Source organism: Vulpes vulpes, chromosome 16, assembly GCF_048418805.1.
Source record: "Vulpes vulpes isolate BD-2025 chromosome 16, VulVul3, whole genome shotgun sequence".
NCBI lineage: Eukaryota > Metazoa > Chordata > Mammalia > Carnivora > Canidae > Vulpes > Vulpes vulpes.
This window is the reverse complement of record NC_132795.1, coordinates 24596088-24614337: the sequence shown is the minus strand read 5'-3', so window position 1 is coordinate 24614337 and position 18250 is coordinate 24596088. Positions and strand designations below refer to the sequence as shown.

General features: G+C 35.3%; 1 protein-coding gene across 1 annotated transcript in view; it reads right to left on the bottom strand.

Moving 5' to 3' along the window:
• Window positions 1–18250, bottom strand: part of GTF3C3 (general transcription factor IIIC subunit 3) — a 36931-nt gene that overhangs the window by 5432 nt on the left and 13249 nt on the right. Inside the window, exons 5-16 of the mRNA XM_026002622.2 lie at window positions 16917–17108; window positions 16241–16406; window positions 14567–14714; window positions 14272–14341; window positions 12343–12446; window positions 11301–11472; window positions 9111–9313; window positions 8684–8785; window positions 6941–7076; window positions 4665–4902; window positions 3880–4070; window positions 1500–1624 (exon numbers count right to left, since the gene is read on the bottom strand). Coding sequence (XP_025858407.1) covers window positions 1500–1624; window positions 3880–4070; window positions 4665–4902; window positions 6941–7076; window positions 8684–8785; window positions 9111–9313; window positions 11301–11472; window positions 12343–12446; window positions 14272–14341; window positions 14567–14714; window positions 16241–16406; window positions 16917–17108 — 1847 coding nt within the window. The remainder of the gene's footprint in view (window positions 1–1499; window positions 1625–3879; window positions 4071–4664; window positions 4903–6940; window positions 7077–8683; window positions 8786–9110; window positions 9314–11300; window positions 11473–12342; window positions 12447–14271; window positions 14342–14566; window positions 14715–16240; window positions 16407–16916; window positions 17109–18250) is intronic.

The following is an 18250-nucleotide window of genomic DNA, read 5'->3' as shown; positions in this document are numbered from 1 at the left end:
ATAAATACCCAAGAAAAGGAGAATTTCTGGGTTTTTAATTTTTTACTTTAAATTATGAAAATTTTCAAATATTCAAAAGAGTACATTATAATGAACCTCAATATCCATCTTTAACAATTAACATTTGAACTTAGGCTTTCTTTTTAACCATTTTACTTTAAAAACCAAAACAAAAAATCCTTTACTTAATCCTGCCACTCCATTCAAGCCAACATTTTCTTTCTTTTCATAACTACTTAAAAAAACGTGTCTTTACATGCATCAAACATATAAACATAAAAATGACATAAAAGTTTTATAGATACAGTAGTGAACAAAACAGAGACTCCCTAATCTCTTGGGAATATATCTTTTTTTTTTTGAGAGAGAAAAAAAGCGAATGTGCATGTGGGGGGTGGGGCAGAGGAAGAGAGAATCCTAAGTATGCTCTACCTCACAACCCTGAGATCACAACCTGAACTAAAACCAAGAGTCGGACGCTTGGGAGGCCTGGGAGTCTCAGTGTGTGAGTGTCTGCCTTTAGCTCAGGGTGTGATCCTGGGGTCCCGGGATCGAGTCCCCCTTTGGGCTTCCTGCAGGGAGCCTGCTTCTCCCTCTGCCTGTATCTCTCTGCCTCTCTCATGAATAAATAAATAAAATCTTAAAAAAAAAAAAAAAAAAAAAAGTCAGATGCTTAACCAACCAACCGAACCACCCAGGTGCCCCTGGAGATTATACTCTTATTAGAGAAAACAATCTATAAAGAAAAATAAACAAAATAAAAAGACTAATTTCAAATTGCTGTAAGAACCAACAAGAAAGCTTTAAAAGACCAATTTGTTAGTGATGCTAACACTAACAATGCTGATGCTGTAAGGAAATAGTCACATAATCACATATTCATACATTACTGGATCCATATATTTTTTCTCATTTATTTTTAAAGATTTTATTTATTTATTCATGAGAGACACAGAGAGAGAGAGGCAGAGACACAGGCAGAGGGAGAAGCAGGCTCTCTGTGGGGAGCCCAATGTGGGACTCAATCCCAGGACTCCGGGATCACGCGCTGAGCCAAAGGTAGAAGCTCAACTGCTGAGCCACCAAGCGTCCCTGTATGTATATATTTTTTAAACAGATTTATAATAAATCAATCTTCAGGACCTAGAAAACTGAAGGCCTCAGGGGGCTCCAGAGTATAAGGAAGCATCCAGATTCTGCTGTGTCTTTTTTTTTTTTTTCCTGTGTCGTCTTTCTATATTATTTGGCTATGTCCGCTTTCTACATGGCTACATAAGTCTTAGCCATGACTACATAAGCAGGCTACTAGAATAGTACTACTAGAGGTTGAGTGCATGAGTGCTGAACACAAGGAGGTGTTGGGAATTCTCAACGTGTATACTAAGCAGATGTTACTTTTGAAGCAGGACACTAAAAGCATTAAGTATATTCTAAAAGCATTAAGTATATTCACTTTTAAAGAACATAAAACCAAGTAATGAGAAATCCAAATACATTACCTGCACAGTAAGAGCATGTCTCCTTAATACATACTTCTGAGATGCCATGTGAATAAACGTTAGGCCTATACAGAGGCTATAGAGAGGTTCATGGGGATGGGTGCGAAAGGCTTGCACATATTGTCCTGAAAAAAGATCATGTCAGATGGTATGACATGAGCATATTTCCTTATTTATTGACTTATTCAAATATGTTTTATGGCTAAATGGTACTGATTTTACATATGCAAAGTGTGCTTTCTAAAATATCAACCAGATGCACCTTAATTTGAATTTAAAAACAATGTATAAGATATGATAAAATTAGGAGGATTTACCTATAAATGTATCCTGACTACAAAGATTAAATATGAGCAACTAAAAGTATCTTTCTTTTAGGCACAGATAGACATTTCCATGTAGAGTAATAGTTCCAAAATAATTTATTGTGATCACAATGTATTTTATGACCTTAAATCTATTTTAAAAGAAATAAGGGAAAAAAAAAATAAAAAAATAAAAGAAATAAGGGAATGTGTCTTTTGGCAAATTCTTTTGTAAAATTAATCGATTTGTCTTATAAATTCAAATATGCTGGATCATGGAGCTGAGAAAAAGAAAAATAGTTCTGTTTTGTTTTTTAGATTATGGGTATTGTTTCCTCAAAAGTAGCACTATTTTCTTTTTCCTGAGAAAAAGATGTTTTCCTTGTTTCCATGTATTCTATAAATGCAATTATTTCATGTCAAAAGCTTAAGTATATGAGATAGGGGAATTTAAGCAAATTTTTAAGCAAAATTTTCTTATAAAGGGATGACCTATAATTTATCACACAGATAAAAACCTCCATTCTTTCTAGCTTCTATGCCAGAAGGAATGGCACCTCTGAATCTCTTCAGCAGCACAGATGGTAGACTACCATTTGGACTTTTCTATTTTTACCCTCTATAAAAGGTCTTAAATATAAGAAAACAATCTAAATCTCTATTTTACATTTTCTTAACATTAAACAAACAATTCCAAAAAGCACAAACAGTAGAGGACAGTCTCAACACCTGATGTTCAAGATTACCTACTGAACAATTATAAAAATACCAGCCATACGTGAAGAAACATTAAAGTATTAAATAGCCAATATCCCAGTTTATTCAGAAGTAAACACTAACTTTTGGCAGCAAGAGATACATGCCTCATTTTAAGTTTAAACATTTGCCCAGGTATTTTTCTACTTGTTTGCTTCTGATTATTACAGAAAATTAAGTAATTAATTTTTCCTGAGCTTAATTATATTAGCAAGCACCATGTAAATAAATCTTGACATACTTAACTCCTAAAGGAACAAACTATCAGCAATTTTTTTTTTTTTAAGATTTTATTTATTTACTTGACAGAGAGAATGAGAACACGAGCAGGGGGAAGTGGGAGAGGGAGAAGCAGACTCCTCGCTGAGCAGACTGCCTGACATGGAGCTCAATTCCAGGACCCTGGGATCATGACTTGAGCTGAAGGCAGATGACTGGGCCACCCAGGCGCCCCTCAGCAAATCTTTATCCTTTTTTGTATTATAGCAGATTAAAAACAGGTGGCAAAACATCCATAATAAATGAAAATTATTTTAAAAACAAGCCAGGGTGCCTGGGCAGCTTGGTTGGTTAATAACACTTCCAACTGTTGATTCTGGCTCAGGTCATGAGAAAGAAGCCCTGTGTTGGGCTCCATGCTGGGTGTGGAGTGGAGCCTGCTTAAGATTCTCTCTCACTCTCTCTTGCTCCTCCCCTGCTCATGCATGCTCCCTTAAGAAAAAAAAAAAAAAATCGGGAACCCTGGGTGGCGCAGCGGTTTGGCGCCTGCCTTTGGCCCAGGGCGCGATCCTGGAGACCCAGGATCGAATCCCACGTCGGGCTCCTGGTGCATGGAGCCTGCTTCTCCCTCTGCCTGTGTCTCTGCCTCTCTCTCTCTCTCTCTGTGACTATCATAAATAAATAAATAATCAAAAAAAATTTTTTTGAAAAAAAGAAAAAAAAAATCAAGCCTAAGCAGGAAGAGTTATTGACCTTTAAAATGAACTAGGACTTACTTCAGTTTTCTGAAACCAAAGCTTCAAGAGGAAAATAATATTAGAATTAATTATTATCATTGTTGCCAATACTTATAAGCGATTTATTTACTGTATGTGCCAGGGCATTTTTTAACACTTTAGATTGACTCATTTAATTTTCACAATCTGTAAGGTAAGGTCCAATTATTACCTCCATTTCAGAGATAAAGAGACTGACACAGGGGAGGTACAATAATTTGTCATGAGGGAGCTGCTATATAAACACAGGTATCCTGCTCTCGAGGACTAGCTGTTAACCACCACACTATCCACACTTGACAAAGTCATGTCCAGGACACTTACCGAGTGCATGCTTAAAACTACCAGATACAAACGCATTGTGTCCATTTAAGACACACAGGGCATGATTCTCTGGGTTTTTCAGCATTAGGCGAAGACAGAAACGATGATGTCGCACTTCTTGGGAGTGCATGGTAACCTGATTGAAAATGTTCCAGAGCTGAGGTTTATTGACATTTTCCATTACCATTACCCTAAAATCGCAGAAAGAGGGCGAGGGTAAGAAATCACATAAAAAGAAAAACTTTTGATTTCTAAGAATGAAATCCTTCAGTGCCGCAAAATCCTCCACAGAAAAGCAGATTATCTCAATCTATTTAAGCAGAAACATTTACACAAAGATTTTTCCCAGAAAATGCTGAAGTTAGTATTTCTACATCTTGTTTGTTCTTTTCCACAAAACTTTTATTTAAACCAGAAAGAATCAAGCGGTTTAAGTTTCACCATTTCCCTGCTGCCCCTACAACTGCAGTATGATGAACAGTGAATAATACCTAATAATGTGTGCCAGATATTATTAAAAGACATTATAAATAATTCACTTAACCTTCAAAATAATCCTTTCAGGTGGAGTATTATGATATCCATTTTATAATGCGGAGCTAAGGCACAAGAGGCAAATAAATACATGAGAAGGCATGCCTCTGAGAATCACCAATGACGTAAATTAACCCATAAGCAACAAGAGTTAAAATAAAACAACTTCTTACTCTTGAGCATGAGAGACTAAGTCAAAGGAAATACAAATACTATTTCAAAGAATCTAAAATAAGTTATTGGAAAGTCACCTGATATAGTTGTAGGCCTTTCTGAAATTTTTGTCCAGTATTGCAGCAGAAAGACCAAAGTATTCTAGTTCTTTGCGTTTCTGCTTGTCATCATAAAATGAGTAATATTCCAATGAAGAATCCACAAGTAACTCAGCCTCTTGAAATCGGGACAGGTCACATAAGCAGTATATAGCCTTCAACAGAAGGTTCCACCAGTCATCTTTTGTCAAGACGCTTGTAAGTACAGCAAATATTGCTAAAATGATACCAGTGAAAATCAGGACACTGTTTTTCAGAAACAGCAGTATTAGAAAAATTCATATGATCAATTTTAAGGTTAAATTTAATAACCACAGTTCTACGGGCCTGAATTCTTGCCAACACTCTTCTGACAATGAAGCTGCTTGTTTACACTACCTTCAATACTAGCCACTCTTTCTGCTCTGCCTAACAATCTGCAATTGCAGGTAATTCTTACTTTGGATTTGTCTGCTACCAAGCCTAGCTACTTCATTTATATCTCTCGGAGCTCACTAGGATATATGGTCCTCCAGGGCAGAATAAGTTTGTGTTCCATGACTGAAGTCAGATATAGGGTTCTACACATACAAGACATTCAAATGTTTGCTTAGCAAAGGACTTAAAATTCATACTTTGAGATTCAGACTGTTATGATCTTTTTATAATCTCAATTATCTTTTCTCTACCTCAGAACTACTTTTCCCTAAAAATTTTGCCTTGTCTGAGAACAATCAAAAGCCACAAAAACTTTTTAGTCTTTGACCCAGGATTCTGAGAATCTATCCTATAAAGTCAAAGATATGGCTACATAGGAAGGCCTGGGTGGCTCAGTGGTTTGAGCATCTGCCTTTGGCTCAGGGCATGATCCCAGTCTGGGGATCAAGTCCCACATCAGGCTCCCTGCGAGGAGCCTGCTTCTCCTCTCTCTCTCTGCCTCTCTCTTGTGTGTCTCTCAGGAATAAATAAATAAAATCTTTTTTAAAAAAGGATACATATATAGGGATGAATATGCTCACTACATGATTATCTACAAAAGAAAATTATCAGAAGCAACTGTATATCAAAAATAAGAGAATAAGCAAAGCATGAAACTGCTATCCAATGGAATACTACACATTCCTTATGAACAGCTATTAAGGGAAGACAGCAACACGAGAAAACATCTGTGACAAAATGCTGAGTGAAAGAATCAGAGTACAAAGGTGCATGTAACATTAAGGAGGCCTCATTCACCTTATCCTTACACACCAGTGTAATGTGATCCCCACCATGAAGAAATGAACTTAACATAAAAAACCTTACGAGCCTAAGAAAAACCAACAATGAACGTAAAATAAAAAAATATGGAAAGAAAAAATCAGGCAGGATCACATATACAGAAAAATATAACTTAAGGAAATATAGTCTTAAACACATGAAGCAGAGAGTCTACCTTTCGGGTGGGCCCAGAACCTATGGACTGGAGAGATGGTAGGGCTCTGGGCATTTATGGCTAGCTTACGAGCAGCTGACCCTCATTCCTCTCCGGACTCTCCTCCCCTTCAAAACCTAGCTTATGTTAGTTCCTTATAATGTGCTTATAGAGATTCAGTTCTTCTGGATTCTAAAATCCTACCCCATGGTACACTGCCATGCCTTTAAGTAACAATTACTTAAAACATGTCTGTTGAATTAATTAACAATGAAATAATTTTCTGCTAGACTGAAACCTGCAGTTTAGACTTCAAGTTTTCTGAGTAATAACCTGACCCAAAAATAACCTGATGCATTACCAGCTAAAAATTGATGCCTTTTAAAGTCATATTACTTGAGACTGGGTCAAAACAATTTAGTTTCAGAGTTTCTATGACTATTGCTACATTTGCCAAAAGTGAATTTAATAGAGGATGAAATGTAACTGAAGTTACTGGACAAATATAATAATTTATATTGTGATCTAATCTTCACAAATTTCTTAAAATAAGGTTTATTTTCTTCTTAAAAAGTCAGAAGTTCTGTTTAGTTTTTTCACAGGAAGATCCAAGATGTTTTCCTTTTAATTTTTAAAAGTTAGTTACATAACCTAACCTTTCTTTTTTAACATCAAATGAGTTTACTATACTTAAGGAATCTGGATAGAAAATTTCATTTTATTTGAGAAGGGTAGAAGGGTATATTTTCAATTAGATTACTAACAGGTGATACTTCATGAGTATTTTTCAACTCAGCCAAAAATATAATTATATAATAAATAATAATATATATTATATAATAAAGCAAATGAATGTAATTACCTTTTGCATCACAATTTGCTGTCTCTTGGTCACTGTTGTCTGATATTTTGTCTCTTGACACTTTAATAAGGTAGAGATGCCTTTCTCCAGATTTGGAACTAGATATCAAACAAACCTGGGCTCTATTCATGGCTACCTGAATTAAAGATGATAATTTGAGATTTTTTAGTCATATAATTTCTTAAGATTTTAAGTCATCTCCACACCCAATATGGGGCTCAAACTCACAACCCGGAGATCAACAGTCATATGCTCTATTGACTCAGTCTATGACTGAGCCAGCCAGGCACTTCAGTCATATAATTTTTTAAAGAAAATCTATGGGGGAGGCACCTGGGTGGCTCAGCCAGTGAAGCATCTGTTTTCCACTCAAATCATAATCTCAGCGTCCTGGGATTAAGCCCTGCATCAAGCTCTGTGCTCAGCACGGAGTCCACTTGTCCCTCTCTCTTTGCTCTTCCCCCTGCTCACATGCACTCTCTCAATTAAATAAAATCTTTAAAAAAAAAAAAAAAAAAGAAGAAGAAAAAGAAAATCTATGGGTCACAAGTACTGCAAGTGTGCCTAAAATCCTCTTTAGGAAAAAAAAAGACGCCAAATTATCGTGTATTTTAACACTTAAAAGAGGATGAATAGACTTATTTTTTTACCAGAGGAATTGAGATCGCACCTTAGTAGGGGAAAAAGAAGGCAACTGACATTAATTTATAACACACACACACACACACACACACACACACACACACCTATTTCCCTGCAAAAATGCAAGACTCAGAAATGATGTCACATGTGGAAAACATTTTTGCAAAGGGAATAATTTTAGCACATAGGAGTGTCTAAAAACATAACTGGTTATGCTATGGTTCTCACTTTTCTAGATATGTACTAGCAAAGATTTTATTTCACTTACTCTAGTTTACACTTTCATGTAAGCTTTCAATTACAGCCGACCCTTGAAAAACAGGTTTGAACTGTACAGATTCACTTATACATAGATTATTTATAGTACAATACTATGAATGAATTTTCTCTTCTAATTTTCTTAATATTTTCTCTTCTCCAGCTTCCTTTATTGTAAGAATACAGTATATAATACAGACAAAATACAAAATATGTGTTAATCAACTGTTCACATTATCAGTAAGGCTTCCAGTCAATAGAGGCTATCAGTAGTTAAGTTTTTAGGAAATCAAGTTATTCATGGATTTTCAACTGTGTTAGGGTTGGTGCCCATAATTTCCATCTTGTTCTTTTTTTCCCCATGTTGTTAAAAGGCCAACAGTACATACCATTAACCTCTAAGTCTTCTGTCTATATCTGACTTTCATTTGTAAAAGTTTAATAGAGTAGAACAGTTATAAAACAGCTATAATCTATATTTTAGCAAGATTCTCGGTCGATTTCTATCAGATAATTGTACTTCAAGCAATATCACATTCAAAACCACCAATTTTGTCAAGTTTTGGCAATAGTAATGAATTTAATGTGAGTTAAAAAAACTTTTACCCAAACTTTATTTAAATCCTAATCATGATAATTTTTGTTTCTTTTATATTTAATTCTAAACTAAAATATATTTTCATTTTTAAACTAACTCAGCAATTTTGCTTTATACATTAGGATCAGGTTAAAGTCCTATGGGTCCAATGAATATTCTTCAAAACAGCTATAATCTATGTTTAAATCAAATTCTAAACCTTTAAAAAATCAACAATACTAATATACAGAAAGACCACTACCCACCTTTAAAAGCATGGCTAACATGGTAAGTAAAGTGTCCACATAACCACACATTTTGCCTTGGGAAAACAGCAAAGTAGAACGATGAAGCAATAACTTCAGTTCCTAAATAAATAAACAGGATAATGTGACAAGACTGCTTTCTCAAAGTTGCTTTGTTTGCACAGACAAGTTTTATTTTAGAAATCAACCTTAAGAACATTTGCTTTATGATCTTTCACAGTTTAAGATCTAATATTTTAGAAACTATAATTTACAATGTCTAACAAGAGGCTGAAACTTAAGATTCAAAATCACTTTTCAAAAACACTGAATTTGATAGCTAAAATTAAGTTTTTGGATATATGCTGTAGAGACCTCTTTAATGGAGGAAAAAGTTCAAAAGTATAATCCACCAAGAAAAAATTTCCTTTTATGTGACAGAGCCTACCTGCTGTGCAGCATTTGCATCTTGTGCTAAAGTATCTGGATCGTACATTGGTTCCAGAGCTTCCAGAGCTTTCTCAGGACGGCCCAGCTGCTGCTGAAGGGTGGAAAGTGAAATTCTTGCATCCAAATGAAGGGGGGCCAGATCAACCACTTTGCCATAGCTTTCTGCAGCACGTTCCATATAGCCTAAGGCCTTTAAACATTCTATTATGTTAAAATAAAGCAAAAATATGATCTACAGATTTGTAAGCTTGCCAAAATTATTTTTCCAATTAAAGAAACATTACAGCAATATAAAAAGAATTGTAACCAAAATGAAATGCATATTTCAGTACTTCAAAACAACTATCCCTTCTAATCTCCCATCTACTGATTGATCAATCTATCAATTTCTCTAACTAAATCCAAATGGCTACAAGGATGTAATCAACATAGATGTACAACTTTGGTCTCTTGCTTTATTCACTTAGCATTAAGCTTTAAACACTTCTCACATCTTCCTTACCATTTTGAATGGTTAGAACATTCAACCTATTATTTATTTAACCACATCATCTGATATTTACGTTATTTCCAAATATTCAGTCTAATAAATAACACTGCAGTAAAAATTTTCATGTATATAAGCCATAGTTTAAAAACTGGCGAACCAATTTAGCCTACAGATGTGTTTTGTTAAGTCACAGTGCTATTAAAAATAATACATGGTCTACATTTTTTTAAAATTAGGATTTTTAGAACTCCCAAATTACTGGATTCTTTCAAAAAATCTAGATTTGGCAACAGTGTGTCTCTTGTTCCCAAATGGCACATCAGCCTATGCTGAGAAACAGCCTCATCCTTTAGAGAGGATTCCCCAGTTCTCCCTTCTAGCCTTGGGCCTCTTCACTCACCCATTTCACTCATTTTTATTACTTTTTATTACTAACCCAGGTTCCTGGGTTTTGTGATCCCAAATATAAACTACCACCCCTCATTTCATTCAATTATTTCCTCAGGATAAGTTCTCAGAAGGGGAGTTACTGGGCTCTATTCCTCAAACTTTATGTCAATTAATCATTAAGTCCCAACAGTTGAACTCTCTCCACTGTAACAGTGACAACACTAATTTAGGCCTTTTTGATCTCATTTCTTTTTCACTGCAATTACCTCCTAACAGTACTTTTGCCTCTAATTGCTCTCTTAAATCTCAAATTTCTCAACTCTGCTGAGTGTCATCTTTAGGTTAAGCTTTTTTAATAGGCAATAAAAACTCCCAACTCCTTGCTCAGATCTTTAAAATTCAAATACCACAAATAATATAAGTTTTTATGATGGTATCACATTTGTATTCATGTTCACTCATCCAAACAGTAATCTTTAAGTGTTTTTGCAATTTCAGATCTGACATATATCTCAAAATAACCCAAACTGTAAATCAGTGCCTCTCTAGTTCTAGAGTGCTTTCTACCATTATATATTTTAAAAACTACTAGAACTTTCTGCCATCATGCAGTATTTTAGACCAAAACTATTCAAATTTTAATGCATCTTTTATGTGGATTCAATACAAAATGCTACTAGAGTATTTTTGGCTTTTGTACATTTAAGAAATTTAGTTGTTTCTCTTATTTTTTCTACTTTTTTCCAGATTATTGTAAATTTAGATACAATAAAATGAAATTATACATATTACCCAATCTTGAGCATATCTGCAGCTCAGAGAACACAGAAAATACATTAACGTTTTTCTCAAAAATAACGTGCTAAATATAAACTCATAAAAACTCTTTAAAAATTAGACTGCACCCCAGAAATCAGAGCCAATGGTTAAGACAGATAAAAGACATGTATAAGTTATTTTTAACACAGGCATGTTAGTCCTACTTCATTCTGGTACCCCTAAGTGAATCATTTTTCCAAAGCATTAGTGTGGGGGAAATCACTCGGCGGCATACCAAAACAATTTAAAATCCTGACATTCGTAAGGTTGTTGAATCACTAATATTGTATACCTGAAACTAATGTAACACCGTATGTCAACTATACTCAAAAAACAAGCAAACGAAAAACCTGACTTTCAAAAACTGTCCTGAAACCAGAAATTTACTTTCACCAAGACATTAATATTTTAAAATAATCACTGCCATCTTGGGAAAGTTCTTGCCTGCCTATATGATTAAAACTACTCCCTTCCACAAAAAATTATTACCTGCATGCCGAAGCCAAACTACTGCAAGGTTGTATCTTTCAGAGCAGACTAGTGCACTAAGGAGGGGAAGTGCAGAATTATATTCACCAACATCCAGAAAAGCTTCAGCAACATCTAGATAGAGGTCTCCCATATCTTCAGGATTCTGCTCCACTAGTGTGGTCAAGAGAGGCTAGACCCCAAAATAAAAGCTGGCAGTCAAACATTCATTACAAACATGCGTATCATATCTATTAGTTATCTGAGGCAAGCCCTTTAGAGCAGGACTTCATGAAAACAGGTTTAAATAATAATTTTTCTATTCATGTTCTGTATCTCTATTAAAAAGAACTCATACTGCCATCATTCACTCATTTACCACATTACTTTTGAAGGCCTGTTATAGCAGACATGGCAGGTGCTAAGATAATGCTGACCTGCTGTGCTCTTCCTCTGCCAAGTCAAACATACCCAAGCTACAGAGCCTCTGTGTCTGCTGATAATTGTCATTATTCAAATGTCACCTTTTCTGAGAGGCCTTTCCTAACCACCCTGTTTAAAATTACAACTGCTACTCCCCTTCTCTCGTTTAATTTTTTTTCCCAGAGTATTTACCTCCAACTAACATCCTATATTTTACATACTTATTTTATTATCTATTTAATCCCATTAGAACAAAAGATCCATGAGGGCAGGGATTTATATATTGTATTTACTACTTTATCCTACGGTCTGCAAAGTATATGCCCAATAAATTTTTTTATTCAGTGAAATACTTAGTCTGAAGTTGACAAAAGAGAAGAGCTGTCAGAATTTACCAACTCTCTAAAAAGCCCAATATCAAATTCTGATCTCTGGATTGTTCTCATTTTAAAAGAAGAACAAATTACTATAAGCCCTGTTCAATTTTTATAAAATATTCACAAATACTTTGATGCTTATGGTGACTTCCTGGTTATTGAAAATGTGAAATTTAGGGTAAACTTACAATTTTTTGTCATCTAAAGAAAATAGTGTGAATTTGATCTGAAGTATCTCAAGTGCAGATCTTAATGTTACTTACATTAAGTGGTTCAAGGATGTTGAGATGCACAAGGCAGACCATCAACTTCACTGTGATATCTATTGGCACACCATCAGGTATACTGCAGGTAACATTCTCACCAGCTTTGGATCAGACACACAAAAAGTGGTTCCAAAATATAAGCTTAGAAAGTGGGCAAATGAAGCAAACTGTATCTTCTACGTAAGATCTCATTTACTTCACTCAGGGTAATTGCTTCCATAGTCCATTCTAATGTGACCAACTCTATCACTAGGTTACTTCCTTCATCTGTCCTTTGGTAGGAATTATCCTTCCTATTCTTTTCCTAACAGTTTATCCACTAATCTGAAACTTACATAAACTCCCATACCTTCTATCAAAACTACAGAGAAAAAAAAAAGAGAGAGAGAGAAAGAGAAAGACAAAAATGGCCAACAAGGATATATGAACTCTTTTTTAATTCAAAAGCCTCTTTTCAGGCTTCTATGATAAGGAGACTAAGAAAAGGATAAAATAAATACTGTGTGGTTTTCTAAAACTTCATTATAGTAAAACAATTTTTAAAGTCCTGAGAAATCAAAGGAATTAAGTAGAGTAATTAAGTAATTAAGTAATTAAGAAAGTAGGGATTCTGGACATTATCTTTAAAGTTATTTAATCAAACTCTAAGATGCCAAATTTCAAATGCACCATTATTTTATATACTAAGACAAACACCATTGCTTAAACTGTGACATATCATTGATTTATGTTAAGAGGTTTCCTGAATTTAGACATGCTAAATCATTAAGAAAGTAAAGAAGGAAGGGTGGATCAACGAAACATGGCAAAATATATTAGACATCAAAATGACTAATAAATCTATAACTAAAACCTGAACATAACTCAATTTTTCCTTAATATTTTCAAGACAAAGGAAAGCAATAATTTTCAACAGGAATCTAACTTTTGGAAAGAAAGACCTTGAAGAAAATATGGCTGGCAAAACAATTTGAGAATTGGCTCTAGGTTAGGCCAGGTCCAAGAAAACTATCAAAATTGGCAGTTTTTCAGATGCCCTAATTCATGCTTTCATGCCATTCCAATTCCTACTCCATGCATACCACTCCTGATACTCAAGATCCTCAACCAAAGTACCCTATCTAATCCTGTCCATACCAAGTAGTGCTCCCACACCCTATGATCTCAGCCTAAACACACTTTCCTCTGGGTGTTTACTTAAATTATGCTTCTAGAAACCTCTTCTATCCTAATATATTGCTCTTCTGTATTTTCCTGTGTCAGGTTTACTATAGAAAAAAAAAAAAAAAGACCCAGATCAATGAGAAATGCCATGTTCAAATGGATGTATTGAGAAATAAAAGGGATGGAAAATAGGAATCTTTTTAAGGATTTTAAAAAATTTATTCATGAGAGACACAGAGATGCAAAGACACAGGCAGAGGGAGAAGCAGGCTCCATGCAGGGAGCCCAACGTGGGACTCAATCCCTAGACCCAGGATCACACCCTGAGCTTAAGGTAGGTGCTCAACTGCTGAGCCACCCAGGCATCCCGAAAACAATTTTTTAAAAAGAGTTCTTATGGGGTGCCTGGGTGGCTCAGTCAGTTAAGAAGCTGCCGTCAGTCATGATCCCAGAGGTCCTGCAATGGAGTCCCACATCAGGCTCCCTGCTCCATGGGGGTGAGGAGGTGGGGCCTGTGGCCTGCTTCTCCCTCTCCCTACCACTCCGCCTGCTGTGTGTTCTGTCAAATAAATAAATAACATTTTATTAAAAAGAAAAAGATTTCTTGTGAGTAAATATTCACAAGAAAAAGATATGAAATCTCTGTATGGAAAAAAATGCTTCTGGTTAAACTTGTTAGGAGAACATTAACTATCAATTTCAAAATGCCACATTATAAACAAGAGGATTATGTACACTGTCCTATGCAGAGGAAACTACAACCTTTATTCTCTTCTGAAGTTCCTTCTTCTGCATTTTTTTCCAGCACAATTCCAGAAAAATCTGTAATTACCTAAAAGAATGGAGAAAAAAAGTACATGATATAATAGAGATATATGAAAAACCTTTTCACAATTCAAAGATTTGTACAGTTCAATTCAAATAATCCTTATAACATGTAAATGGACTAAGTAGTTTAATATATATAACTGAAGTGAGGAATTGTCAATTTGTAAGAATTTCTAAAATGCAGAAATGTGTCCAAAATCTAACAGAGAAACTTAATACATGTTCCTACCTCCAAAGCTTTGTCATAATGTTTGTTAGAAATGTATAGTTCAGCTGCTATATTAACATCTTCCATGGAGACCAGGCCCTGATGTTTTGAGAAAGCTTCTTCAATTATGTTAATAGCTGAAGTAACATCATTGGCTTCATAGTAACTCCTAAAAAAATAAATGACAAAATGGATGAATATTTATTTCAGATTATAAAATTCATATTCTTGCTTACATCCTCTAACTATTAACTATGATTTTCATTTTCTTAAAATTGGGGAGGAGAAAAACTTTTATCATAATCACAGCTGATGCAGAAAAAAATGGGCAACATCAGTACAACGTCATCATGTCAAGCATCTTACTGTCCAAAAGCTATGTTGTATCATTCTAGCTCATTCCCCCATCACCCAATTCCAAGCGCTCTTCCACCGCAGTGGGATCTACAAAGCATTCGTCTACCTGTTTCACTGTCCTGCTGCCTCCTACCCTCACTTTCCTCCTTCTCTACAGACCAACAATATAATTATACCTTTGCGCATCTCCTCACTTCTCCTGCCCTTTCCTCCCTTCTGATAAAGTCATGTGATAAACCCCAACCCTTGTTAATCCAAATATGCCTACTGTTCACCACCACCTGTCCAGCTAACCATGTTGACTAGACTCACTCTAAATTAATGACCACAAGCCTCAAGTGGGTCCACGGTGCTGATCAGCAATCTTGCTACAGTTACCTCATCCAGCACTTTTCAAACTTGAATATGCATACAAAATAACTGGGGATCTTGTAAAAAGGCATATTCTGATTCAGAAGAGCAGGGGTAGAATTGAGATTCTACATTTATGGCAGGCTCCCAGGTAATGCAAATGCTGCAGCAAGGCCCCAAGGACCTAGACAACTATTTCTCATCTACTCTGCCTTCAACCCTCCAAAGCTCTCTGATCCTCACTCTAAGCTGACGACCTTGCTTCTTAGTTTACAAAGAGAACCAGATCATAACATCTGACATATTCCCAACACATCTTCCCACCTACACATAGTTATATCTTCTACCTTCTACAGTTAAAAGGCCAACTCCCAACTAGATCCCATTCTCTCCAACCTACTCAAGGATATCACTCAAGCAATTGTTCCTTCTCTCACAAAATCTTCAATGTGCTCCTCAATTGTGGATTATACCATCTGAATACAAATATATTGTAATCTTTCCCAACTTAAAATTTATCTCTTACCATACAACCCATACCAATTATCTCCCCATTCCTCTACTCCCCTAGTAAATTTCTCCAAAGAGCTACCTATCCCCAGAACTCCCACCCCATCTTCAATGTTAATAGTCTGTCCTCATTTATAAAATGATCTATCTAGACTATTTCAAATAGATGATCATCCCTCCTTCTTGAACTAAGTTACGGAGACCTGGCAATCTAATCATCCTTTTAGAACATGCCCTTGAACACTTGAAGGTAATTGTATATGCAAATTTTCGTAAGTAATCACATAGCTGATTTGGAAACAGAAAAGTATTGAAAGAAACCCCCATCTATATCTATAGTTAAGCACAATATAAAACGTAGGAAGTAAAACACTTTTTGAACCTAAACAAAAAAATACACTCTACTTCAAATATGTGCTGTCTTCTAAATTAAGATGATTAATAGGAGCATCTATATATACTTCACTCCAAACTTACTTTGCCATATCTCTAGCCAACTGCATAAAACGTTCTCCATCAGATGGAGATAAAAGGTTTAAAATACGCCTATAACCATCCATTGCCATCTTATGATCTCCCATCTGTTCATAAAGGCTTGATCGCTCCCACAGATAGCGGACATTAGTAGGCTCATATTTAAGAGCTAAAAAGAAAAAAAATAATTACAGATTTATCACAAAAAGGGGTTCATGATACCTGGGTATAACCAATCCTCTTTTCAGAAAATTTAATAAACACTCTAAACTAATTCTTCAATAGAGGTAAGTGGGTTATTCTGGAACAAATCTACTTTCACAGGAACTCTCAACTAGGTTTAATCTAAGACCAGACAAAACCTGAATCTCTATATTAATCTTCATTTGGTCACTCTAATGTAATGTTAACCTTCAAGGAACAGCTTATAACCAACAATGAGCTTAGTAGGAAATTGAGGGCACTGTTCTTCTGCCAACTTTTGTGCTGTATTAGCTCACAATACAAAGTTGCTGATAAACATGAAAGCAGAGAAACCCCAAATACTTACCTCTGGGATGCCAGAATATAAGGAAAAAATTTATTTCAGCTAACATCACCCCAGAGTAGCAAGTACAATTATTTAAAAATCTATTATGTAACATTTTATCAGACAAAATAATAAAAATATTTTAATTACCTTTTGTGTAGCAAAAAATAGCCTGCTTAATATTGTCTTGTTCCAGAGACATTTCTGCCAATCTAACCCATTCTTCGGTGTCACTAGGATTTAAATGTGCAGCAATCAACTCAAACTGAAGAGATTTTTCCATGTCACCTTGGTCTTCATATATCATAGCAAGAGTGGAAAATGGCTCATAAGCCAGAGGAGCTATAATGAATTAAAAAACAAATTCTACTGGCTGAAGGAAGGCATGTGAAGACGCCGATCCTATTATTCAAGTTATGCATCTTTTTTTAAATGTTTAAACTCTTTGCAACACAGTAGCAGAATTATACAAACTTTTAATGGAATTTAGGATAAACATCTGATTAAATTTGCTTTACACATTTAGCATTTTAGTATTACTGTCTCCGAGCAAAGTGTAATTTGATGAAAAACTCTACTCTCCACCATGTGCCCTTCATGAAAATCCCTGTTTGCTAAGACTAAACATGGCTCAATAACTCAGCAAGTTCATCCCAAAGAACATCATCACATCAGTGTTTAATCTTCATGATCTAACGACTACAGGCATATGGGATGAAAGGACTGAGGACAGCTAAACCGCACCTAAATTGAGGATATATAAAAGTGCACAGTTTTCTGATATTTTTGAAATGAAGTTCTAAGATCACAAAGTATTAAAATCAAAGATTACTGTTAAAAAGAAATAATTATAAACTGAGATAAAGGAACAGATAATATTGGAAAGTAGGAACCAAACAAAATATACTCAGGAAAAATTTTGCTTAATTTTGTTTCTGATGGGGTAGAAAAGGCAGCAACCTCAAATTATTCTAATGAGTAATCTGGGAATTTTTTTTTTTTTAAGTAAGCTTTAAACCCAACTTGGGGATTGCACTCATGACCCCAAGATCAAGAGTTGCATGCTCTAACCAACTGAGCTGGCCAGATGCCCCAATCCAGGAAATGTTAAGACTTTTAGGAAGGTTGGCTGGGAAGTTGGTAGAGGAGAACTCCAACCTTGCCTCATCCCATGGATGCAGCTACATAACACTCATATCAGCATAAATAACTCAGAAAATGATCTGAAGACTGGCAGAACAAATGCCACAATTAAAAGTAGATAAGAGGGGACGCCTAGGTGGTTTAGCAGTTAAGTGTCTGCCTTCTGCTCAGGGTGTGATCCTGGAGTCCTGGGATCAAGTCCCACATAGGGCTCCCTGCATGGAGCCTGCTTCTCCCTCTGCCTGTGTCTCTGCCTGTCTCTCATAAATAAGTAAAAAAATCTTAAAAAAAAAAAAAAAAAAAAGTAAAGAAGAAGCCACAATAAAAAAAGTAGGAACAGT